We start from the raw sequence: 26,504 nt of genomic DNA on the forward strand, positions 1-26,504 counted from the left end.
TCTCTATTCCTTGTAATAATCACATTTTGATGCTTAATCGATCAAAATCAAAAACAAATTTGTTTTGCAATTCCCCCTCTTAAGGTTAATGAATTGATGCCATTTATTGTTTTTTTTGTCAGGCTTATTGGCTCTCCTATCAGATTCCTTCCTCTCCAGCCCTTCGAACTTCACCCTCCCAGCTTCACCTATCACCTAGCTTGTCTTTCTTCCACCACCCCCCCACCTTTTTCTGGCATTTTCCCCCTTCCTTTCCAGTCCTGATAAAGGTCCTTGGCCCAAAACGTTGACTCTTCATTCCTTTCTATAGAGTCTGCCTGATCTGCTGATTTCCTCCAGCATTTTGTGTGTGAATGCAATGGGTTGTTTTCCTTGGGGTGGGGGGACTTGGGAGCAATTGAATTGAGGTCTAGAAATTTAAGAAAGGACGAAATAGGATTATTTCCATTGATAGAGGCCAGTAACAAGCAGGCATAAAGTTGTTAATTGGTAGACAGATGAGAGAAAATGAGAAGGTGATGTCTGGAAGCCACTGCAGAGATTGGTGAAGGTACGCATTTAAAAAATGCCTGGATGAACACTGGAAGTGTTGCATCGTGGAGGGCAATGGACACATAACTGGAAAAATGGATTAACCTATTTTGGCTAATATGTCCTGATGACCCAAATAGCTTCCCTGTGTGTCAGTGATGCTTACAATGTTCATTTTATTTAATTTGTTCAGAGCGACTACTTACTCCCAAGATCCTACGGCTCAAATCCAAAGGGGGCAGGAAGGTGAAGTTTTGTGATGTTTTTTGTGGTGCATATTGCACATTCGCAATTTCGAAGGAAGGCCACATCTTTGGTTTTGGACTCTCCAATTATTATCAGTTAGGTGAGCAAAATTCAGAATTATTTACTATGCATTATTATTTGAATATACATAAAACTCTGTTTGGCCTATGTACCAGTAGGAATCTGTGTACCTTAGAATTGGAAGTAGGGCATTCAATTTCTTGTGCCAGCTCTGCTATTGACTGATTTTCCTTTGTTGTAATGCTCAATTTTCTTCAAAATCTAGAAATCTGTTAATCTCTCCCTTGAATGCACCTTATGACCTAGCCTCCATAGTCCTTTTTAGTAGAGAATTCCAAAGATTCATTAGTACCCAGTGACTGGAAAAATAACTTTGCGTTACTCTCCTGAAAGGCTGATTCCTTGTTTTGAGATGATGATTTTGACATCTCAGACAGGAAAGCATCAATTCAGCATCATTGCTTTAGAGTAGATTTTCCCCAATGGGGGCAGTTGTGTGTCCTAAGGGGGCATTGGGGGGATTAGAAGTCGTCAGGGGGGCTTTCAAGATTCTTAGGGGTAGTGGCACCTTACTTGAAGAGCAAAGCATGATTGGCTGATCAACTCGCTGCTGTCATCAACATCTGATAGGCAATTCCAGTTTGTTTTAATTTTTTATTTTAATTTAGCCCCACTAATAATGGATAAATACATATGGCGCGATCTCTGAGTCGGAAGGCGGCGAAGCCTTGAATTCTAATGCTGCTGAGAAACAAACTACAGAAAGTGTGCTAATATAGTGTTACATACCTGGAGTATTTATTTTTACTCCATTCCTGTTAGATCAGTGATGCCCCATTGTGTCTTATTTGAGATACTGTACTGTCTAATGAACCATGAAACCATCAAGGTTGCAGGAACATTTTGTAAAAGACACCCTGAAAAGGCTACTTATGGTATTACTCAGTCCAGAAGATGAAAGAAGCATTTGAAAAGCGTTACACACTAGTCATTTGCCCTGAAAGCTAAAAATAACTTTAATAGTGGTCTCATTGCTTCTATAACATTTCCAAAATGAAAGTAAAGCATGCAAAACTCATTGGAGAAAGATTGATAATGCCTGCTGTATCAGAAGTGAAAAACACTTCTCAAAACGGATACCAGTATTTTAAAATCAATTCCTGAGTAATAACTCCAGCTCGTCTTACTGACAAAATGAGTGAAGAAGTTGAGTAATCAACTATGTACAGATCTACAAAAAACAAAATTTTGGATACAGCTGAATGAGCCAAGCATGCAAGGTAACAAGGCATTGCTAATGACATATGTACAGTTTATCAAAGGTGGAAAAGTTCATGAAGAGATTCTCTTGTTAAAAGTTAAAATAAATATCAATGGAGAATCAATCTACGACGAGCTCAATGTATATTGAGGATAAAAATATTCTGATTAGGAACATGATTTCTGGTGCAACAGATGGAGCACCGTATATGACAGGTCGCCATACTGCTTTAGTGGCATTTATGAGAAAAGAACTTTCAAGTCTCTTTGCGATCCATTGTGTAATTCCTTTTCAACATATCACAGCCTAAAACCTCAGCCAGCAACTTTTCAAGCATGACTCCTGTAATATCTGCTATCAACAAAATTAAAGTTCATCCATTAAATAGCAGAATATTTCACCAGTTATGCCAAGATAATGATGAAGAGTTTGAATGCTTGTTTCTTCACATTGAAGTGTGTTGGCTGTAAAAAGCGTTTAAAACGTTTCTTTGATCTTTTTGGCACTTGTTGAATTTTTGCTCAAAATCGACAAGAGCTTGGAAAACAAGTTTGAAATTCTACAGGGAAATGTGACATACCTACAGGTCTGTATAACAAAATGAGTATTCTAAATATGAAACTGCAGAGTGAAAGTTGCAATTTAATCAAGGCAAGAAGGTGCAGTGTCCACTTTTATCAGAAAATGGGAAATATATAAGCAAAACATTGGGGGAAGAATGTTCTCTCAGTTCCCTGCATGGAAAGTATCAGAGATGGTGATTTGCAATAGTACTACTTACACCTCCAGTCACTAAAGAAGGATTTTCAGAATCATTCAAGGACTTGAATGATCAGGAAACTCTGGACTGGGGTAGTTAACCCATTTCTTTGCAAGGTGGAAGAATAGGACGAGAACTTGCAAGAAGAAATGATCAGAATTCAGAACGATGAAGAAGTAAAAATGCTTTTCAAAAATGTTGGCTTTTGTGGTGTGTGGCTACACTGTGATACGAAGCTTCTTGGTCTTTGGAGAAGAGACAAACTGCTCATTACATTTCCATCCTCCTACCTTGTTGAAAGAGTCTTCAGTGCTGTGAACCACATACTCACAAAAAACAAAAACCATTTGGTCATTGTTACCTGTGGGGACTTGAGGCTTTTGCTGTTACAACTTGAACCAGATATTTAAACTCTTGCTAAAGACCATTAAGCTCAAGGATTGCATTCATGTTGAAGCTGCTGTACAGCATACAGGTACTGTGCAACACGCACAACACGCTGGAGGAACTCAGCAGGTCAGGCAGCATCCATGGAAACGTTGACTGTCCGTTTCCACGGATGCTGCCCGACCCGCTGAGTTCCTCCAGCGTGTTGTGCGTGTTGCTTTGACCCCAGCATCTGCAGAGTATTTGTGTGTACAGGTACTGTGTAAGCTAGGTTTAAAGACAAATAAAAAAAATTTAAAGCAGAAATATTTTTCTCAGGTTAGCATATGGTAGACATGTTTTTACACTATGGGGTCGCTGGAGAGTACATTGTGCTTAAGAGGAGCATTGGTAAGTATGAAGGTGCTTTATGGGGGCATCGGCAAGTATGAAGGTGCTTTGGAGAGTGTTGAGCTAAAAAGGTTGGAACACACTGCTTTAGAGCCTTGTGAAAACTTCTTTAACAAAGGAAAATGTTGCTTGATTATTTCACAAGAATACTATCATGAAAGTTAACTTTGAGACACTAAAAAGTAAATTGGGATAATTGACTAAAGCCTTACTTGAGAGGTAGTTTTTATTATAGGCAGGGACGGTTGAGGAAGTTCAGCCTCAAGACTGACATTTTCGTGAAATATGTTGTTTTGCAGCACCAATACAGAGTGATGCACAAAAAAGTTACAATAAGAAATGTATAAAAAAAAATTAAATAAATATTGGAAAAAAAAAGATTCATTATCCATTCAGAAATCTGATGGAGGAGAGGGGAAGAAGCTGTTTTTAAATGTTGATGGAAAGCCAGTGTTTTCGATCACTGCTTGTCCAATTACCCTGCCAAGTGTGAACTATGATCTCTGTATAGATGGTTTATATTGAAATATCGTTGGAAGATGAAACCCGTTCAGAAAGCAAAGCCTGTGTGCAGGTTTTACATTGAACTGCTTAACCAGCCATGGTTTCTGCATCGAAGTCTCTCAGCAGTTGCAATGTTATTGGCTGTTTTCCTCCTTGCCCTACTTAACCATGTTGCTATTAGAGTCATAGAACACTATAGCATAGTTGTTGTGGTCTCCCTATATGAGGAAAAACGAGGACTGTGTTCAATGTGCTTTTGATATTGAAAGACAATCCTAAAGTGTTTTGCAACCAATGAAGAGCAGTAACTTCTGTAGGGAATGTAATCCAACTTCCACCATTTCATGTTCACCCATTAATATTATGCTCATTGACCAATTTTGTCTTTACTTTTAAATCCTCTGCGAACTTCAACAGACTGACAACCCTTCCACACAGCAAGATCCTACAGATAGTGTTGAGATCATGTGCATTAATGGTTGATGTGGATAGAACCTTTCCTTACACTGAAAGTGCTTGCAAGCAATTAATCCTTCTTCCCAGCTCTTCCCATAACATCAGACAAATAGCTGTGAAGTGGGATGAATCTCTGCAGTTCCTTGATTGCTGGTGTGGATTTGTTAAGTGATCTACTTTACGCTTTATTTTTCATATGGGGGCCATTTGGTCCATCACACTTTGCCAGTTTGAAAAAGAATTTCCAGTTCCCTACTCTTCTTTAGACACACAAATCTTACATTTTCCAGTTTTTATCCAATCCATTCTGGAAAATTCCTGTGGATGTTTTTTTGTACAACATTCAGTAATTCTGCTTCACATCAAAATAATTCATTGTGTATAAAGTGGTGCTTCCTCTGTGGTATGATGGTCCTTTGCATCAATCACTTTGAATCATTGAAATGGTGGCTGAATCTCATGTGAGAGGGAGGAATTTCTCTAATTGACTTTTTCAAACCCCAAATAATTTATCTGTTATATCAGTAATCTCCGCTGCATGAGGAGTACATGCAGCTTTTCTGTATGACTAAAGTCTCTCATCCCCGATAGAGTTCTAGATGTCCTTTGCACTCTGCTGAATATCTTGATCTTATTTTTAAACTATGACAAAAATTAGATCCAATATTCTATCTTAATCTCAGCTCTGATTCATAAAGGTGAAGTACGTAAAGACATCATGTGTTATATACCTGACCCCTGCCAGTTATGTTTCTGTGATTCAGCGAGGAAAATGACCTTACCTTTATCCTGTGGAAAGTTTGTGTGTGTTTAACAGGGCATAAATTGACTCAGCCTGTAAGTGCTAACCCCAAATGTTGGATAGTCACATTGATGCTCATCATTGAGACTGTTTCTTGAGTGATAGACTGGTGCAGTGGACCATCCTGTAACAGGAGTGACTGCTTTCAGGAAAGAGATACCATCAGTAGCTGAGGAAGGGAAAAAAAAGTCAAGAAATGCAAAGAGAACAAGATATATATGAGCTGTGCTCTCTTGTTTCTGCCACAGGAACACCAGGCACCACCTCCTGTTACTTGGCACATAAGTTAACTGCATTCAAGAACTCGAAAAAGTCTTGGGCCAAATTCTCAGGTGGACAGCATCATACGTTGTGCTTGGACTCTGAAGGTAGGTGTCTCAGTGGGGAGAAAAGAAATATTCTCGTGTTTGCAGTGGGAGTCACTTTCCACTTTCTGAGTTTTTCCAGATTGGCAAGGGTGGTGAAGTTCCATCAATTCTTTGGATGTTGGCTTTTATTGTACAGTTTCTACTCGGGCATGTGTTCTATCTTTTTTTTTTCCTTGCCAGGCTAAATTTATTCTGGCATGTTCCCCCTTTTTAAGTCCTGAAGAAGGGTCTTGGCCTGAAACATCGACTGTTTATTTATTTCCATTGGTGCTGCCTGACCTGATGAGTTCCTCCAGCATTTTGTGGTATTGCTTTGGACTTCCAGCATCTGCAGAATTTCTCATGTTTATAAATTTCTATCCTGCTTTTTCTCTATGTAAAAGGTAAAGTGCACAGCTTGGGTCGAGCAGAGTACGGGCGTCTAGGACTGGGAGAAGACGCCACAGAGAAGAGCACACCTACTGTCATTCAAGGACTCCCTGTTATCACTGATGTGGCTTGTGGGGCTTCTGTTAGTTATGCAATTAGCAAGGATGGTAAGAATTTGCCTTTCTCATGGATTGTAGGTTTTCTGCTCACTTTATTATTATCCATATGTCAGATGAATTGGGCGCATGGTATGATCCAAGCCATCTGGCTGGAGTGCCATCTCTGTTAAAGTGGTCCTGCCAGAGGTTATGGTAAAAGGAATGTAATTGAGAGGGCTAATAAATCAGCCATGATGGAATGGTGGCACAAACTTAATGGGTTGAATGGCCTAATTCTTCTCCATGGTCTTATGGTCTTTGTCATTAATTGTTATTCCATTGAAGGAGCCTGGGCATGAATCAGGAGTTCTGCATCTGTCAGATGGATGTAGAACATTCCATGGCTCAGTTTGCAAGGAGAGTTTTCCCCAACACTCTTATCCAGTAATAAAATTGCATTAAATTTAAACCCTGAAATTGGCCCATTAGGTCTATATTTTGCACAAGCCTCCCTAACTCTCTAATCAGCATTTTTAAAAAAAATTACCATTGTTGCATTGTTGTCCACAGTAGCATGTGTAAGAACATGAATCATGATAAGGTCATGTAGCTTTAGAAATTCTCCACTATTCAGCCTTGAATATACTCAATGGTTGAGCACATGCAGCCTCCCAAGGTCAAGAATTGTTGTGCAAAGAAAATTCTAAAAATCACCTAATCTGTTCCAAGTGGCTGGCCCTTGTTAGAAGTTTTCCATTGATCCCAATTCTCCATTGAGAGGAAACACCAACTTAATATCTATTATATATAGATATTATAACTTAATGTAATTACCTGATGGCACCTTGTGATTCATTGAGGCCTTTTTAAAAATTCTAACTCGATCTGCAGTTTTTAGGTATGGCTGCTGCATTTCCAGCAATGACTGTCTGCTTCACTGGCCCTAAAATGCTTAGGCAGTCTCCTCTTTGTCAACGTTACTGTACAAATCCACAAGTTGTTAACTCTGTGAGCTCTGATGCACATCGCTTTTCCCTGCTTTTCAGGTCGAGCCTTTGCCTGGGGCATGGGGACGAACTTCCAGCTGAGCACAGGCAATGAGGAAGATGAATGGAGTCCCATCCAGATGACAGGTCAGCAGCTGGAGAACAGAATAGTGCTGTCCATCTCCAGTGGAGGCCAGCACACTGTACTACTAGTAGCAGACTGTGAATAGAGCTGAGGATGCTAGCTACCTGCACAAAATCTACTGCCAAAACAAACCTCAACCTCCATCCCATCCCATCTGGACCAAGAATATGCATAACTGATGATTTTTAATTGATTTAGAACACAATGATGAAAATTCAGTTTTATTTTAAGTTATAATCATTTTTCTATGTTAAACTTCCAAGTTTATTTGTGCGAGATTGTCTGGGCAGGCAAGCAGATTGAAGAGGAAAAAAATATTCTTTTAAAATCTAATAAATCTTTTTGTAATAGTTTTCTATAAGATGTTTGTGTTTCTTGTCCTTGTGTAGCTTGACATATTTTGATAACTTGAGTGATTGAGGTGTGTTTGATTTCACCTGTGTGACTTTGTTAAGGGTGTGTTTTTTTTCATCCATAGCTTAAGTTTGCTTAAAGTTTTCATATAGAATCTCAACCTGAGGTCCACAGATGCCTTGGTTAATGGTAAGAATCCATGGCATAAAAAAGGCTGGGTACCCCTGCTATGAGGCAAAATTTTCCAATGAAAGAGTTTAAGTTGAAAAGCATATAGAATAGGATCAAAATCAAAATGCAATTTACGATTACAGATTTGGATTATATGAAATCTATTGTTTTGCAGCAGCAGCATAAAATTACAATGAATTATAGAAAACGAATAATGAGATTTCATGGGTTCATGGACTATTCAGAAATCTGATAGTAGAGAGGAAGAGTGTGGGTCTTCAGGGCCCTGTACCTTTTCTATGATGCTCCAGATGCTGAGGATCCTTAGAATGGATGCACCTTCTTAAGGCACTGCCTTTTGAAGATGTCCTCGATGAAGGGCAGTGTTGCGCCTATGTTGGAACTGGCTAAGGTTACAACCATCTTCAGCATCTTTTAATCCTGTACATCAGTGTCTCCCTAACTGATGGTGATGAAACTAACCAGAATGCTCTCCACCATGCATCTAGGCATATTTCCAAGCTGATATACTGAATTTCCTCAAGTACCTAATGAACTAGAGGTACTGGTGTACTTTCTATGTGATTGCACCAATATTTTGTGAAGAGGTTGTATTAAGGGGTACCAAAACATTGATAAACAAGCATTTTCAGTCATAACTGTCAAACAGAAAATGGATAAACAGTTCACTAATGAAGTTATTTAGACACTTTGTTTTTCAGAGAGCTGGCATAAGCACGAGAGGTACTTTGAACTTCTAATGTCTCATTTGTAAAATTGGTAAGGAGAGGAACCTGCTGAGGATGAGTATCAGAGCAGTAAGATTACTGGCAGAAGCGTGAAAGGTTTTGTGGTTGCAGAGGGAAAGTTTATGAAGAGTTATCACAATGTTGCTGTTGTCATTAGAATGAGGTAGTTTTGATAGAGCAGCTGGTCATCTTCCTTTCCTGTGAATTCAGTAGATTTGGTGACATCTGACATGGCTCAGCCATTGATCTTTTTGGCTGCTGTCAAAAGGTTGAAGACTCACTTGATCTGATTGAGATACTCAGGCTGGTAGTCTAGTGCACACTGGAGTATCAAAGGATAAGATATTAAACTAAGGGTAGAGTGAGGTCACTATTCCAACAGTCTGGTGTTCTGACCAATTTTTACCATTAATTGGGGGTTAGCTGGACAATTTTACTTATTGTCTGTGTGGCCTTTCCACACATAAACTAGGTTTTACATTATATTCAAAATTCGCTTAGGCACCTTGGAGCACGTTGAGATTGTAAAAGGTACCATACAAATACAGATTCTTTTTTATGCCATAATTCAGAACGCAGTCTCTGCATGATTGTTCTGAAATGATGCCCCCTGTGCATTCTCCCCATTGTTCTTGCTCTTTCCTTTTTAATGTAATTGTCTTTTGAAAGAAACAAATGATCATCCAGACCATTTGCTGATCCAACAACTAATTTCTCCTTATCCAATTTTATAATTGATCACAGCCTCTCCTGAGGAAGTTAATTTTCTCCCTACACTCTCTAAATTAAACCCTATTAAATATTCTCTTGCTGTTCCAGTTCAAATCGTTGCCATTGCTCATGATTACAACTAGTTGACGCTGTTATTCTGATCTACTCTGAATCATCTTTAGTTTGGATGTGCTTTCAGCAATGGGATGCCTATATAATACATATTAACTGCAATTAATCCTTTATCTGAAGTTACTCTTTATCATCCCTTAAATATAAGGCCCTTAATTATAAAAATGTAAATTCTGTTGGCTACGCACACAAAATGCTGAAGAAACTCAGCAGTCCAGGCAACATCTATGGAAAAGAGTATAGTTGACATCTTGATGAAGGGTCTTGGCCTGAGATATAGACCAATGCTGTTTTCCATAGATGTTGCCTGGCCTGCTGACTTCCTCCAGCATTTTGTGTGCATTGTTTGGATTTCCAGCATCTGCATGTTTTCTCTTCCCTGAAATTCTGTTGGCTATTATTTTATGGTTTCCTTTTATGTTTAAGTAACTAATAGAATTTTTAATACCCAAGATCAAAATCACCTTCCTGCCAGTCTTCAACTAATACTGCTATATTTCTTCAGCTTTCAAAATGTAATTCTTCTTATCCCTTCTCTTGTGCAAGTTCACATGTATTTCTACCTTTAGACAATGCAAGGGAAGCTCTTCAGCATGTCACTTAACTTGTCTTCACCAAGTTAGCTCTCTGATAACTGACTGAATATCTAAGCATTTTGTTGCTAAAATGTTGAACTTAGCTTTGATTTTATCCCCACTAGGTAAAGATGGGTCAGCTTTGCAAATTGTTTCAACTTCCTTTGGAGTTTGGCAGTTGGCATTTTTTCACTTAAAGGGTAGACAACCTCTCTTCCTGTACAGCTACTTAGTGCACAATATGAGAAGCTTACAAGGTTAGTACAAATTAAGTCTTGAGGGATGGTCTTGGCCGGAAACGTTGACTGTTTATTCTGCCTGACCTGAGTTCCTCCAGCATTTTGTGAGTTGCTTTGGATTTCCAGCATCTACAGAAGCTTTAGTGTTTAAAGTTAGTACAAAAGCTGGAGATTACAGAACAGGGGCCTGCACAAGGGCCTCTGTCTGACATCGATCATTAACGGAGAGCTGCATCAGTGGAGAAATGCAGAGACATGGATATGATGATGTAGAAATGTATTGGATGCCATCAGATACCATAGTAAACTCAATGTCTGAGCAAGTGACAGGGATTGTCCCAAAAACATATGGTGGAAAATAATAGAGAAAGTGATGGATGAATGGAGACTGGTTTGAGATACCATGAATATACATGTCTCTGCACCGTCGCCCTGTCATGGAAGTTGAATCATTTGAGGTGAGAAATGAAGTAAATTTTGGAAGAAATAATTCAGAAATTGCCATGTTTGGAGCATTGAAGTTCATATGTATTTTTCCTTTTCTTTCCAATCACCCACCCCCTACCTTGGCATCTACATCTTGCACTTTTGATACAAGACACTTCAAGATTCAAGATTAAGATTGTTTATTGTCATTGTTCAGTACACACGAGTTAAAAGAGAACAAAGTGATAGCTACTCCAGATCTGATGCAGCATTAAAAAAACACTAAGCGTAAAGAACATGATAAATATACATACATAAGATAGCTTGTATACATAGACTGATTGTATGTACATAAGGAGACGCTAGGCATGAGTGTCTGTACATAAGATGACTGACAGGAAATGATAAAGTAGTAGTGGTGGGGGGTGGGGTTAAGTGTGTGAAGGTGTTGATTAACCTTACTGCTTGGTGAAAGTAACTTTTTGATTCCAGGTGTAGCCTGGACTAAGCTTTAAAGGAACAAATTGAGATCAAATACAGTTGTTCCCTTTAAAGCTGAAAATTCATTGGAGAGATTAGCATGTACAATGTTAGACCAAAGCACAGCCCTTTCATCTCTTAAAAGACAAACAAATAATTGAAAAATAAAATTCAGAATCATGGAGGCAGATAAACAATAACTGATAATTTTTAGCAAGAGCATGCAGAGCTGATGGGCCAGGTCACCTGCTACATAAAATTCTGAATCCTAAAGAGACTGAAGTTGGCTTGTATAAATTTTCCACATTGTTCCTGCACTATTATCTTCCACCACGAGATGGTGACCTTACATCAGTTGTAAATAAATAGATCATTTTAATCTATGGTAGCATAGCAGGTAGTACAAAGGTATTTCAGCTTGGGGCGTCAGAGTTTGAAGTTCAGTTCTGACATCATCTGGAAAAAGTCCATGCCCAACTCCCCGTGGAATGTGTGGATTTTCTTCGAGTGCTCCAGTTTCCTCCCACAGTCCAAAGGTGTACCAGTCAGCAGGTTAATTGGTCATTGTAAACTGTCCTGTGATTAGGCTAGGATTAAATCGGGTTGCTGGGGTGGCACTGTTTCAATGGCTGGAAGGGTCTGTTCCATGCTGTATCTTCAAATAAATAAATATTGCCACCTGCTGTCAAAAATAAGTCAGTCAGAAGCATTTGGTGTCTATTCTGAAACTGGAATCAAACTATCATTGGAGAGGTAATGTTTCAGGATGATGAGCTTGCAGCAGTGACTATCACCAGCAAAATGAAATGTCAACACTCTCCAATGATGCTGCTGGATCAGGATGTTTTCAGCTTCCCTGCCATTGCTTACAATTCCCAGTAAGTCCCATGTTCCTTTTGCTGAAGGGACTGTAATTTGGAACAGCAGAATCATTACAATCCTCAGTGTCCGCTTTATTTGGTATACCTGTATACCTCGTTAATGCAAATATCAAATCAGCCAATGGTGGCAGGAACTCGATGCATATAAGCATGTAGGCATGGTCAAGAAATTCGATTGTTCAGACCAAACATCAAAATGGGGAAAAAATGTGTTCGAAGTGGCTTTGGCCATGGAGTGATTATTGGTGTTGGACAGAGTGGTTTGAGTATCTGAGAAACTGTTGGTCTGAGATTTTCACTCTTACCAATCTATACAGTTTACAGAGAATGATGCAAGAAACAAAAAATCCAGTGAATGTAGTTATGTGGGTGTAAATGGCATGTTAATGAGAGAGGTCAGAGGAAAAATAGCCAGATTGGTTCAATTTGACAGGAAGGTGATAGTAACTCAACTGATCATACATTACAACATTGGTGTGCAGAAGAGCATCTCTGAACGCACAACATGTTGAACCTTGAAGTGGATGGGCTACAGCTGCAGACCACAGATGTACACTTGGTGGCCACTTTATTAGTTACAGAAGGTAACTAATAAAGTGGCCATTGAGTGTCTATTAGCTGATACATGAAAGAAAATGGAACAATGAATATAATTTAGTTGTTTGACTTGGTGTTGAATCAGGAGGCTGTAGCTCAGAATGATGTCTTACTGCCCATTACATTGCTGGGGTTTAGGTCAACAATGACGGTCCTCCTCTGTCCATGGCCATGCAGATGCAGAAGGATTCTTCATTGCTGTTTTCGGAACAGTTTTGTTTTACCAGTCAGTTGTTAGCCCTGAGCTGAAGACCCAAACCTGGAGAATTGGTGAACCACTCTTAATCTAGCCTCTACCCTTTGACCTGTTTGGCATGGGTGACCCTACAAAGAGCCAAAGCATAAAGCCCTGCCCTGCCAACATAGCTGTCCAGGTCATTGAGGCATATAAGTCTCCGAACCACAATGAGTTTGTGGTTCTCTTGGAGGTCAGGTGGATTGATGTCTAATGATATTTAATACATTCCTACATTATCGGCATGTCCTACTCAACTGTGACTGATAGCTTTCTGAAATTGTAACCATGTGTTATTTGACTATGTGCAGTGTGCTGTGGGTAATGTGTTTTTCACCTTGGCCCCAGAGGAAAGCTGTTTAATTTGGCTATATTCTGTATGATTGAATGATGGAGTTTAAACTAGAGTTGCAGGAGGATGGGAACCAGAGGGTGAGAACAGTTAGTGGATAGGTTGTGGAGGCAGATATTGGTAAGACCTCAGACAAAGTTAGGAATTAAAAAGTTTACCATGGTGTATTAGTGTCCTGAGCTGCCTATATTTCAATGCAAGAAGTATAAGTATGGGAGGAAAGGTGGATAATAGTGCTGAAGATGAGGTAGCTGGTTTACAAACAGAAGCAATGAGTAATGAGGAGAGGATGTGGATAGGGCAAAACTGCAGTCAGCAGCATGAGTTGAAACATAAAAGGTGGACAAAATCGAAAAGGGTAAACACAGAACTGAAGGTGTATCTGTAGGCGCATAGCATACAAAATAATGTAGATGAACTTGCAGCACTGTTGCAGATGGGCAGGTATGCTCTTGTAGGCATCACTGAATCATGGCTGAAAGATTATAGCTGGGAGCTTAATGTTCAAGGATACACATTGTATGGGCAGGAAGGCAGAAGGGGCAGCATTGGTCTGTTGGTTAAAAAGACAATGAAATCAAATTAGAAAAAGGTGGCATAGGGTTAGAAGTTGTTGAATGATTGTGGATAGAGCTAAGGAACTGCAGCAGTAAAAAGACTCCGATGGGAGTTGTATACAGATCCCCAAGCAGTATTAAGTATGTGGCCTGCAAATTACAATGGGAGATAGAAAATGCATGCCAAAAGAACAATGTTACAATAGTCATGGGGGACTTCATTATGCAGGTAGACTGGAAAAATCAGGTTGGTGCTGGATTACAGAAGGGAGAATTTCTAGAGTGCCTATGAGATGGCTTTTTAGAGTGGCTCGTGGTTGAGCCCACTTGAAGATCAGCTATTCTGGATTAGGTGTTGTGCAACGAACTAGAATTGATTAGAGTGCTTAGGAGTAAGGAAAGCAACCAGAAGTCATGATACATGTTGGCACCAACGACGTAGGCAGGAAGAGGGATGAGGTCCTGAAGTGTGAGTTTTGGGAACTAGGCAGAAGGTTAAAGAACAGGACCTCAAGGGTGGCGTTCTCAGGATTGCTGCCAGTGCTACGTGATAGCGAGGGTAAGAATTGGAGAAGATGGCAGTTGAATGTGTGGCTGAGGAGTTGGTGCAGGGGGCAGGGTTTTAGATTTTTGGATCATTGGGGAAGGTGGGACCTGTACAGATTGGATGGGTTGCACCTGAACTCGAGGGGGAGCAATATCCTTGCAGGTAGGTTTGCTAGCATGGTACGGGAGGGTTTAAACTAATTTGCAAGGGGGATGGAACTCAGAGCGATAGAGCAGTGGAAGAAGTGCATGGAGTAAAGCCAGATCCAACATATAGAGAGGCTTTGAGGAAAGAGAAGCAGAATAAACGGTGTAAAGACAGTAAGGTAGAAGGGCTGAAGTGCGTGTACTTCAATGTAAGAAGCATCAGGAACAAAGGTGATGAACTGAGAGCTTGGATACATACATGGAATTATGATGTAGTGGCCATTCCAAAGACTTGGCTGGCACCAGGGCAGGAATAGAGTCTCAATATTCCTCGATTTCAGTGTTTTGAAAGGGATAGAGAGGGGAGAAAAAGGGGAGGAGGGGTGGCATTACTGGTCAGGGATACTATTACAGCTGCAGAAAGGTGGGTAATGTTGCAGGATCCTCTTTTGAGTCAGTATGGGTGGAAGTCAGGAACAGGAAGGGAGCAGTTACTCTATTGGGAGTATTCTTTAGGCCCCCTGGTAGCAATAGATACCGAGGAGCAGATTGGGAGGCAGATTTTGGAAAGGTGCAAAAATAACAGGGTTATTATCATGGGTGACTTTAACTTCCCTAATATTGATTGACACCTGATTAGTTCCAATAGTTCAGACAGGGCAGAGTTTGTTAAGTGTGTCCAGGACGGATTCCTGTCACAGTATGTTGACAGGCCGACTAGGGGGAATGCCATACTAGATCTAGTACTAGGTAATGAACCGGGTCAGGTCACAGATCTCTCAGCGGGTGAGTATCTGGGGGACAGTGACCACCGCTCCCTGGCCTTTAGCATTATCATGGAAAAAGATAGAATCAGAGAGGACAGGAAAATTTTTAATTGGGGAAGGGCAAATTGAGGCTATAAGGCTAGATATTGCGGGTGTGAATTGGGATGATGTTTTTGCAAGGAAATATACTATGGACATGTGGTTGATGTTTAAGGATCTCTTGCAGGACGTTAGAGATAAATTTGTCCCGGTGAGGAAGATAAAGAATGGTTGGGTGAAGGAACCATGGGTGACAAGTGAGGTAGAAAATCTAGTCAGGTGGAAGAAGGCAACATACATGAGGTTTAGGAAGCAAGAATCAGATGGATCTATTGAGGAATATAGGGTAGCAAGAAAGGAGCTTAAGAAGGGGCTGAGGAGAGTAAGAAGGGGGCATGAGAAGGCCTTGGCGAGTAGGGTAAAGGAAAACCCCAAGGCATTCTTCAATTATGTGAAGAAAAGATGACAGGAGTGAAGGTAGGACCGATTAGAGATAAAGGTGGGAAGATGTGCCTGGAGTCTGAGGAAGTGAGCGAGGCCCTCAATGAATCCTTCTCTTCGGTATTCACCAATGAGAGGGAACTTGATGACAGTGAGGACAATATGAGTGAGGTTGATGTTCTGGAGCATGTTGATATTAAGGGAGAGGAGGTGTTGGAGTTCTTAAAATACATTAGGACGGATAAGTCCCCGGGGCCTGACGGAATGTTCCCCAGGCTGCTCCACGAAGTGAGGGAAGAGATTGCTGAGCCTCTGGCTTGGATCTTTATGCCCTCGTTGTCCACGGGAATGGTACCGGAGGATTAGAGGGAGGCAAATGTCCCCTTGTTCAAAAAAGGTAGTAGGGATAGTCCGGATAATTATAGACCAGTGAGCCTTACGTCTGTGGTGGGAAAGCTGTTGGAAAAGATTCTTAGAGATAGGATCTATGGGCATTTAGAGAATCATGGTCTGATCAGGGGCAGTCAGCAGGGCAGATCATGTCTAACAAGCCTGATAGAGTTCTTTGAGGAGGTGACCAGGCATATAGATGAGGGTAGTGCAGTTGATGTGATCTACATGGATTTTAGTAAGGCATTTGACAAGGTTCCACACGGTAGGCTTATTCAGAAAGTCAGAAGGCATGGGATCCAGGGAAGTTTGGCAGGTGGATTCAGAATTGGCTTGCCTGCAGAAAGCAAAGGGACATGGTGAAGGGAGTACATTTGGATTGGAGGGTTGTGACTAGTGGTGTCCCACAAGGATCGGTTCTTGGACCTCTACTTTTTGTGAGTTTTATTAACGACCTGGATGTCGGGGTAGAAGGGTGGGTTGGAAAATTTGCAGATGACACAAAGGTTGGTGGTGTTGTGGATAGTGTAGAGGATTGTCGAAGATTGCAGAGAGACATTGATAGGATGCAGAAGTGGGCTGAGAAGTGGCAGATGGAGTTCAACCCAGAGAAGTGTGAGGTGGTACACTTAGGAAGGACAAACTCCAAGGCAGAGTGCAAAGTAAATGGTAGGTTACTTGGTAGTGTGGAGGAGCAGCGGAATCTGGGGGTACATGTCCATAGATCCCTGAAAGTTGCCTCATGGGTAGATAGGGTAATTAAGAAAGCTTATGGGGTGTTAGCCTTCATAAGTCAAGGGATAGAGTTTTAAGAGTCGTGAGGTAATGATGCAGCTCTATAAAACTCTGGTTAGGCCACACTTGGAGTACTGTGTCCAGTTCTGGTCGCCTCACTATAGGAAGGATGTGGAAGCATTGGAAAGGAGATTTACCAGGATGTTGCCTGGTTGAGAGAGGGTGCATTATGATCAGAGATTAAGGGAGCTAGGGTTTTACTCTTTGGAGAGAAGGAGGATGAGAGGAGACATGATAGAGGTTTACAAGATATTAAGAGGAATAGAGCGGACAGCCAGCGCCTCTTCCCCAGGGCACCACTGCTCAATACAAGAGGACATGTCTTTAAGGTAAGGGTTGGAAAGTTCAAGGGGAATATTAGAGGAAGGTTTTTTAGTTAGTGGTTGGTGCCTGGAGTGCCCTGCCTAAGTCAGTGGTGGAGGCAGATACACTAGTGAAATTTAAGAAACTACTAGACAGGTATATGAAGGAATTTAAGGTGGAGGGTTATATGGGAGGCTGGGTTTAAGGGTCAGCACAGCATTGTGGGCCGAAGGGCCTTACTGTGCTGTACTATTCTATGTTCTATCATAATATGATCGAATTCACCTGAAATTTGAGAAGAAGCTGAAGTCAGATGCATCAGTATTACAGTGGAGTAAAGGAAATTACAGAGGTATGAGAGAGGAGTTGGCTAGAATTTATTGGAAAAGAGCACTGGCAGGAATAATAGCAGAGCAGCAATGGCTGGAATTTCTGGAAGCAATTTGGAAGGCACAGGATATGTACATCCCAGAGGAAAAGCATTCTAAAGGCAAGGTGACACAACCATGGCTGAAAAGTCAAAGCCAACATAAAAACTAAAGAGGGCATACATCAGAGCAAAAATTAGTCGGAAGTTAAAGGATTGGAAGGCTTTTCAAAACCGACAGAAGGCAACTAAAAAAGACTTTAAGAAGGTAAAGATGGAATACAAAACTAAGCTAGCCAATAATATTGAAGGGGATACTGTAAGTTTCTTCAGATATATAAAGTGTAAAAGACGAGAGTGGATATCAGACCACTGGAAAACGATGCTGGAGAGGGAGTAATGGGGCAACAAAATAGCGGATGGACTGAAGAAGTATTTTGTATCAGTCTTCATTGTGGAAGACACTAGCAATATGGTAGAAGTTCCAGGTGTCAGGGCATGAAGTGTGTGAAGTTGCCATAACTAGAGAGAAGGTTCTTGGGAAGCTGAAAGGTCTGAAGGTGGTAAGTCACCTGGACCCGATGGTATACTCTCCAGAGTTCTGAAAGGTGGCTGAAGAGATTGTGGAGGCATTAGTAAGGATCTTACAAGAATCACTAGATTCTGGAATGGTTCCAGAAGTCTGGAAAATTGCAAATGTCCCTCCACTGTTCAAGGAAAGAGGCAGAAGAAAGGAAACTATTCAGTGGCTGGAAGCTGTTGGAGTTGATTATTAAGAATAAGGTCTTAGGGTACTTGGAGAAACATGATAAAATAGGCCATAGTCAGCATGGTTTCATCGAGGAAAATCTTGCCTAACAAATCTGTTGGAACTCTTTGAAGAAAGAAAAGGCAAAGTAGAATTGGTTGATGATGTTGTGTACTTGGATTTTCAGAAGGTCTTTGACAAGGTGCCACACATGAAGGCTATTTAACAAACTATGAGCCCATTGTATTACAGGACAGATTATAGCATAGATAAAGCAGTGGCTGACTGGCAGGAGGAAAAGAGTGGGAATAAAGGGAGTCTTTTCTGGCTGGCTACCGGTGACTAGTGGTGGTCCACAGAGGTCTGTGTTGGAATGGATTCTTTTTACATTATATGTCAGTGATTTGGATGATGGAATTGATGGCTTTGTTGCAAAGTTTACAGACGATATGAAGATAGGTGGAGGGGCAGGTCATTTTGAGGAAGTAGAGAGGCTACAGAGGACTTAGAGTAATTGGGAGAATAGGCAAAGAATTGGCAGATGAAATACAGTGGGAAGTGTATAGTCATGCATTTTGGTAGAAGTAATGAAAAGGTTGACTATTTTCTAAATGGAGAGAAAATACAAAAAAAAACTGAAGTGCAAAACAACCTGGAAGTCTTTGTGCAGGAATTCCTAAAGGTTAATTTGCTGTTTGAGTCTGTGGTGAGGAAGGCAAATGCAATGTTAGCATTTGTTTCAAGAGGACCAGAATATAAAAACAAGGATGTAATGTTGAGGCTTTATAACATACTGGTGAGGCCTCACTTGGAGTATTGTGAGCAGGTTTGTACCCCCTTATCTTCGAAAGGACATGCTGACACTGGAAAGCATTCAAAGGAGGTTCACAAAAGTGATTCAAGGATTGAATGGCTTGTCACATGAAGAGCATTTGATGGCTCTGGGCCTGTATTCACTAGAATTCAGAAGATTGGGGGGTGACCTCATTGAAACCTATCAAATGATGAAAGGTCTTGATTGTGTTTGTGGAGAGGATGTTTCCAATGGTGGGAGAGTCTAAGACCAGAGGACACAGCCTCAAAATAGAGTGGGCATCTTTTTAGAATGGAGAAGTGGAGGAATTTATTTAGCCAGAGAGTGGAGAATCTGGAATTCTTTGCCACAGGCAGCTGTGGGGACCAGTTCTTTATGTATGTTTTAAGGCAGAGGTTGATAGATTCTTGTTTGGTCAGGGCATGAATGGATATGGGGAGAAGGCAGGAAAATGGGGCCGAGGAAAATTGGATCAGCTAAGATGAACTGGCAGAGCAGACTCGATGGGCCAAATGGCCTAGTTCTGCTCTTATGTCTTATGGTCTTAAAATTGGACCTGAATCTGGATAAAAATGATTTGTATTTGTCTACTGATGCAGTTCTTCTTTTATGATCCATCTCATTCAGAAATCCATCTTGGGCATCCTTTTCGGGACCTTGTTTTGGAAAGCATCTATTTTATGTGCTAGCTTTATAAGCGTGAACACTAAGCAAAGTAACAATGCAGGAAAAGGGACTGCCTGCTTAGGAAATTAGATAATAACTGACTATATCACCAAGAGAAGTCAGCACAAGAAATTGCAAAATTAGCCTGTCCTTTTACCCTGGTGAGGAATCGGGAGGCTATAAAGTCCGCAATGAACAGACTTTGTGATGTACTATGTGAGCTGGCTAATTGGATTCAGACTAGCTTGGTGACAGGAGGCCAAAGTAGGGGTGAAAGTAAACAGATGCATGAGAACTTTAAAATTGAATTTTTTTTTCCTGGAGCAAAATCCAGTTTGGGTCAAAGTTCGGAAATGGACAACTGAATTTTAAATGAGGGAGAGTTTATTGCAGTAGAGCAATCAACTATTTGGGTATGGAGGTAGCAAAGGCATGGATAAAACTTTCATTACCAGGTGGGCTAAGGTTGGGACAGGATAGATTGGAATTGAAGTAGGAAGTCTTCTGATGTTGCAAATAGAATGGTTTGGGTAGCCAAGGAGAAGGATGAAGTCAATTGCAAGCAAACAAAATTTAGAGGGAACCTATAAGATATTGACCCAGGTGTTCTTCAGATAAAATGAAAGGCAATTTCAGTACTGCTGGTCAGATAATCAGCATATCAAATCGAAAGTGGTGGGGAGGGGTGGTGGTAGAGCATATGAAACTCATTGTTAAACCATTCTGACTAAGGGTCATTAAACTAAAGCATCAACTGAATACCCCTAGTGTTAATTGCAAAGATATGCATCTGCAGCTGGATAACAATCCCTCCTCTCAAAGAAAGATGTTCTTCATGTACAGGTAGAAGTGTTGCTCAACTGATGTTGAAATGTAGTTGAGAATGTCCTTTTCCTTCAAGTTGATACATGAGTGCAGTCCTGCAGAGTTAATTGAGTGGCCATCAGGAATGTTCATCCTGCTGTAGTGGTTTGGCTTGTTTCTGTTTGTCAACAGCACCGACTGTTCAGGCTTGAGAAAAGTATCTCTCCACCAGTTATTTTTCAGCTTGTTCACTACATTTAATTAATGCACAGCACTTTGGCATGTCAGAGGCTTGATGTAAGAGAGTCCGAGCTGGCAAATAGAGGTTGGTGGTCCAAAATCTGCAGTCCCCGACCGAGGGCTAGACACCCAGAGGAAGCCTCTCCTGTGATTGGTGTGTGTGTGTGGGGGGTGGTGGTGGGAAGGGACTTGTTTTGATGCTGCTGTTTGTATTGTTCTGTTGAACATTGTGGACATCCTATGTTGGTGCTGGAATTCATGGCAATACTTGAGGGCTGCCCCAAACAACCCTTGGGTGTGTTAGTTGATGTAAACGGCACATTTTACTGTATGCTTCAATATGCATGTAATAAATAAATGTGAATCTGAGTAGTGAAACTTTTCTGCATTTGTCAGGTTAATATTCTCCTTAATGTTGCACAAGGCAGACTGATTAAAGAAAGACCACAATGTCTGTCCATTTGGATCACCTGGGGTGAAGAGCAGGCACGTTCAGTGTTTTTCATAATCTCAGTGCATGAAAGATGCCTAAAAGATAATGAAATAGATATTCATGTAAGGGTTGGTCTCATAAAGTAGGAAAGGCAGCAGATAGTTTGCACAACACAAACAGCAATACTGGCACGTGATGTTGATTGAGATGTAATGTTTACACCTCAGTTGACATTTAGAGCAAGTATTGGTGTTTGGTATAAATATTATACAAGAAAGCTAGAAAGCTTGACTTACTGAGAGTAATGTTATGAGGTCAATTACATTTATCTGAGTGAGCTAGCAGACCATGATTTAGCATAGCATTCAAAGGTTATCAACTCCGACAGCGTAGTGTTCCTTAAGTAATGTGTGTGTCAACCTGAATTAAGTACTTTCCCGTGCATTGAGACTTGGACCCAGAACCTATTTGCTCAAGAGATCTGTATTTTAACAATAGTTCCCCATCAGAAGAGTAATACTGTTGGGTTTTAGCAGCTTACTGAAGTCTGATGAGTACACTAGGATACTCATTATGGTTTTGCTGTTCCCAGCAGATGGATAAAATAAGCTTCATTAAGCTTGGATTCAGTATGCTTTGGGGTACAATTAGCATTCAGAAATGTTGCAGGAATAAAATCAATCTGCACAATGGAAGAAATGCATATTATCTGTCCCTGGTGTACTGGCAGATATTTATCCAAAACTGTCTTCCCTATGAATGAAGAAAGCACTTTGTAGGAGGCATGTATCTGTTTACTGCTTGTGTTGTATTTTGTGTTGTGTTTATTGTGGATAATTTGTCATGTGGGTTGGGGTGTGGTAGAAGCGAATGAGTATAGTTACATATTCTTGCTTTGTCTTAGTCAGTTTAGTCTATTTGAGAAGGTGGGGTGGGGGGGTGATATTTTTTTTATTGACCTCTTATGTTGATTTTGCTAATTGGAACACTTATTTTGTTAATTTCTCTATCATTAATTTTAGTTTTGTTAGTTTTGCTATTAATACATTATATACAGAACAAGGTAGGTTTTACCAGCAAGCCAGGCAGCATCTGTGGAAAAGAGTAAACAGCTGATATTTTGGGTCGAGACCTTTCAGTCGTGAGACATCCCGAAATGTCGATTCTTTACTCTTTTCCATAGATGTTGCCTGGCCTGCTGAGTTCCTGCAGCATTTTGTGAGTTGCTTTGGATTTCCAGCATCTGCAGATTTTCCTGTGTTTAAGTTTTACGAGGATACTGCCTGGATTAGAGAGCATGTGCTATGAAGTGAGAGTGGACAAACTTGGATAGTTTTCACTGTAATGGCAGAGGTTGAGGGGAGAACTAATATGAAAAGCATAGCTAAAGTAACAGTATCGTTTTCCCGTGGTTGGAATCCCTGATACTAGAGGGCATGCATTTAAGGTAAGAGTAGGTATGTTCAAAGGAGAATTGTGTGGCAAGTTTCTTTCCACTAGTGGATGCCTGGAATGTGTTGCCGGGGGTGATGGTGGAGGCAATTGTGATTAAAAACACACAAGAGCTTCTTAGGCACGTGAATATGTCAAGAATGGGGGATGTGGGTACTGTGCAGGCAAAGGGGATTAATTTATTTAGGCATTTAATTACTAATTTGATTAGTTTGATTCAACACCCCTGTTCCTGTGCTGCACTGCACTGCTCCGTGCTCTATAATACATTCTAACTGCTACTTCAGCTGTTTCCATAACCTCATTTGGCCTCTCTCAGTCAGAGATATTCCCACCCACCCCCATCTCCATTACTGAAAATTAAGCTCTCTCTTTCCTAGTTCTGTTGAAATGGCCCTTTCCACAGATGTTGCCCAATTAGTTGAGCGTTTCCAGCATTTTTCTGCTTTTATTTCAGATTTCTAGCATCTGCAGTTTTTAATGTTTGTGTTATCATCTAGTTTGGCAGCAGACATTAATAATCACGTGAGACGTCCAGAATTTGTTTCATCATTACTGTTATCTGACTCAGCACTCGATGCATTCCTGGCATTGAGGCTTGATTGCTTCTGTTGAGGGGTATAGACAGGGTAAATGCAAGGAGGCTTTTTCTACTAAGGTTGGGTGGGACTAGAACTAGACTTCATGGGTTAAGCGAGAAAGGTGAAAAGCTTAAGGGGAACATGAGGGGAAACTTCTTCACTCAGAGGATGGTGAGAGTGTGGTACAACCTGCCAGGGCAAATGGTGTATGCAAGCTGGATTTCAAGAGAAGTTTAGATAGATACATGAATGGCAGGGGCATGGAGGACTATGGTCTGGGTGCAGGTCAATGGGACTAAGCGGTTTAAATGGTTTGCTATGGACTAGATGGGCTGAAGGGCTCGTTTCTATGCTATAGTGTTCTATGACTATGTATTTCTTATTGTAAATTAGAGCTTTTTTTTTTGCATTGAATTGTACTGCTGCCATAAAATAACATATTTCATAACATATGTCCGTGATACAAAACCTGATTCTAGACCCAAGAGCACTATTTCATCCCTTTGTTGGGCAGCACTAAGCAAAGTACCATTGTCCATGTGAAGGCACATTGTTGAGTTACTCAGTCTGTTGCAGCATATCACAGAGCAGGGGTGATCTGATGATGGAGTGCAATAAAGGTTGGCTGAAGAATATGTGATCAAGTCTTTAATCCATGTGTTTACAATGTCAGAAATATGATACATATCTTAACTCTTTTTACAGCAATAACTTCAACCACACATATAGCATTATAAAATATCAACCATTAAATTTCTCCCTGACATCAGTCCAGCAGCTGAATTTCAATGTCCCATGTGTCTAAATACTACCATAGAGAAACAGAAGGAATTCCTTTTCATCCGTTTCCTCCCTGTTAGATGAGGCATTCGCATGTCCTTTTGGGTTGAGAACGACTCTTAAGGAAATAAGGTGATTGTTTCATAAAAGAGCTGTCAGCAAGAATGGAGATATCAGATCTGCCTACATTGCTTTAAGAAGACAATTAAGTCTGTGCAATGAGTATATAAAAACATCTACATAACTCAACGCAGGGAGATACATTTAATTAATGGCTACTATGAACTATAACAAAACTTGTGTCATTGTGGTAATTGTAAAATAAATAATGTGTAGTACCACTTTCCCAACTAAGGTTAGAAAACATTTAACACCAAGTAAAACAGCCTGACACATTGAATTAAGGCAACTTCTTCAAAAAAAAAGTATACCTTTGTGCCAAAGGCAGTGTGTGTGTGTGTGTGCGTGCGTGTTTGTAATCTTTCTATGTAAAAATAATTGCTAAGTTAATTTTCCTTATTACAGGCAATCACTTGAACTTTGTAAATGAAATTCTAACTAGATTACAGTGTGAACTAAACTCCCTGGAAAACTGAGGCAAGTACGCAAATGCCTCGATTTCCCTCCTTAAAGATTTAAATTACAATCATCATTTATTTGAAATAATAATGGTTAAAACTCCGTTGTGATTTGTGTTACTTCAGAATTCAGGTCCTGTTCTCTCCCAGAGTGTGAGCCCTTACTGGGCTTGTTCACGCCTAGTCATACTGGCTTGTTGACCATCTCAGAGGGGGTGCAGGCGCAAACCGATTCCCTAGTTGTCTTTCTAGCTCGGGTGAAGCTATTTTCTTCCAACCTGGTACGCAGGGGCAGGCAGAACTCACGGAAATACCGCTTGAAATTCTCATCCAGGAAGGCGTAGAGCACAGGGTTGAGGCAGCTGTTGGTGTACCCCAGAGCAATGCAGAAGTGCCAGCTGACCGATATCAAGGGACTTGAGCCAACTTTCACCAAAGCCTTGACAATGACGAAGATGTGAATCGGTGTCCAGCAGATGATGAAGATGGCTACCACCACGAGGACCATCCGTGTAATCCTCCGCAGGTTCCTGTCCTTCTCTTTGGAGCCCGAGAGGAGTCGGACACTTCGCAGACGCAGGATCATGAGACTGTAGCAAATTGTAATGACCAACACCGGGATGACAAAGGCAAAGATGAAGACACAAATTTTGGTTACATTTTCCCAGTATTTTTTGGGCTCTGGAAATTGAATGCCACACATCACACTGCCTGCAAGTGAAGAAGGATAAAGACACATGAAAAATCAAAGTTATTAAGTACGCTCATCCACAGGATACAGAGAATATGGTGTACGGGGTCTTTCTTTTGTTACATTTAAAATGGCGATTTTTGTTATGTTAATCTGTGGAATGCGGCTTTGTTGTGTTTTAACGCTGCAGAGAGTTTGCGCTAGCAGTTTATTGTGGTTTAGAGGGTGATAAGAGGGTGCTATTAGCCAATGGGTGGTTATGTATCGTTTTGTTTTCGGATGCCATGCTGTATGATATGACTGTGGACTGAGTTTTGGCGGGGAGTCGGGAGGAGAGACGAGGAGGACGGCGGACGTGCGGAGAGGCTCCGGTCGATCACTTCGGGTGGTCCCGAGCCGTGGGTCGACGGAATTCGGGTGGTCGTCTGACGTCGAACTTGAGCTCCAACGGTAGCGCGCGAAGAACTTGGACTTTGAATAAGTGTTGGCGCCTTTTTTTTTCATTACTTTCCTCTCTGTATCACATGTATATTAATGCCCTAGAATTAGTAATATCTATAAAGTGTATGTGTTAAAATTTACTGGGTGTGCTGGCTGATGATTGATGTTTGTGATTGATTCGGGCGACGATTGACCCTGAGGGGACTGCTGAAGCAGGTGCTGGGCGGGATTTCCCCTAGACATACACGAGCCAAAATAACGGAACGTTACAAGTGGGGGCTACCGTCAGGGATTTGGATTTTTTTTCGGGAAAGTTGTACTTGTGGTTGCGGTAAGTGGTGTGAAGATGGAGCGAGATAAGATTGTAAGTTGGTGTGAAATGGAGGAGGTACCGGTGAATCATGCGTGTGTGGTAAGCGGGGTCGATTATCGCATTCCGGCAGAGGTACTGGTGCGAGGGTTGAGTTTGATTAAAGGTATCGGGCAGGTAGAACTTGTAGCTAGAAGGGGTGGGAAAGAACTGGAGGCTTGCTGGATGTTGGTGCGGGCGAGTGCCGACGTCATGGCTTTAGAATTACCAGCGACAGTCCATGTCCAGGGGGAGGCGGGGCCGTGGGGTCTCCATACCCTCCCCGAGGACGCAAGTGAGGAGGTGCCGGAGGAGCTAGTTGAGGCCCCCGGCCGGGTGCCCGTAGCAA

At 41.1% G+C, this 26,504-nt stretch overlaps 2 protein-coding genes across 2 annotated transcripts in view; one reads left to right on the forward strand and one right to left on the reverse strand.

Annotated features, from left to right (window-relative positions):
• Positions 1-7,677, forward strand: part of rcc1 (regulator of chromosome condensation 1) — a 37,061-nt gene extending 29,384 nt beyond the window's left edge. Inside the window, exons 7-10 of the mRNA XM_072247411.1 lie at positions 725-877; positions 5,607-5,726; positions 6,110-6,262; positions 7,240-7,677. Coding sequence (XP_072103512.1) covers positions 725-877; positions 5,607-5,726; positions 6,110-6,262; positions 7,240-7,409 — 596 coding nt within the window. The 3' untranslated portion in view covers positions 7,410-7,677. The remainder of the gene's footprint in view (positions 1-724; positions 878-5,606; positions 5,727-6,109; positions 6,263-7,239) is intronic.
• A 17,181-nt stretch (positions 7,678-24,858) lies between these two features.
• Positions 24,859-26,504, reverse strand: part of LOC140190655 (delta-type opioid receptor-like) — a 34,808-nt gene continuing 33,162 nt past the window's right edge. Inside the window, exon 4 of the mRNA XM_072247423.1 lies at positions 24,859-25,385. Coding sequence (XP_072103524.1) covers positions 24,859-25,385 — 527 coding nt within the window. The remainder of the gene's footprint in view (positions 25,386-26,504) is intronic.

Source organism: Mobula birostris, chromosome 30, assembly GCF_030028105.1.
Source record: "Mobula birostris isolate sMobBir1 chromosome 30, sMobBir1.hap1, whole genome shotgun sequence".
NCBI classification, from domain to species: domain Eukaryota; kingdom Metazoa; phylum Chordata; class Chondrichthyes; order Myliobatiformes; family Myliobatidae; genus Mobula; species Mobula birostris.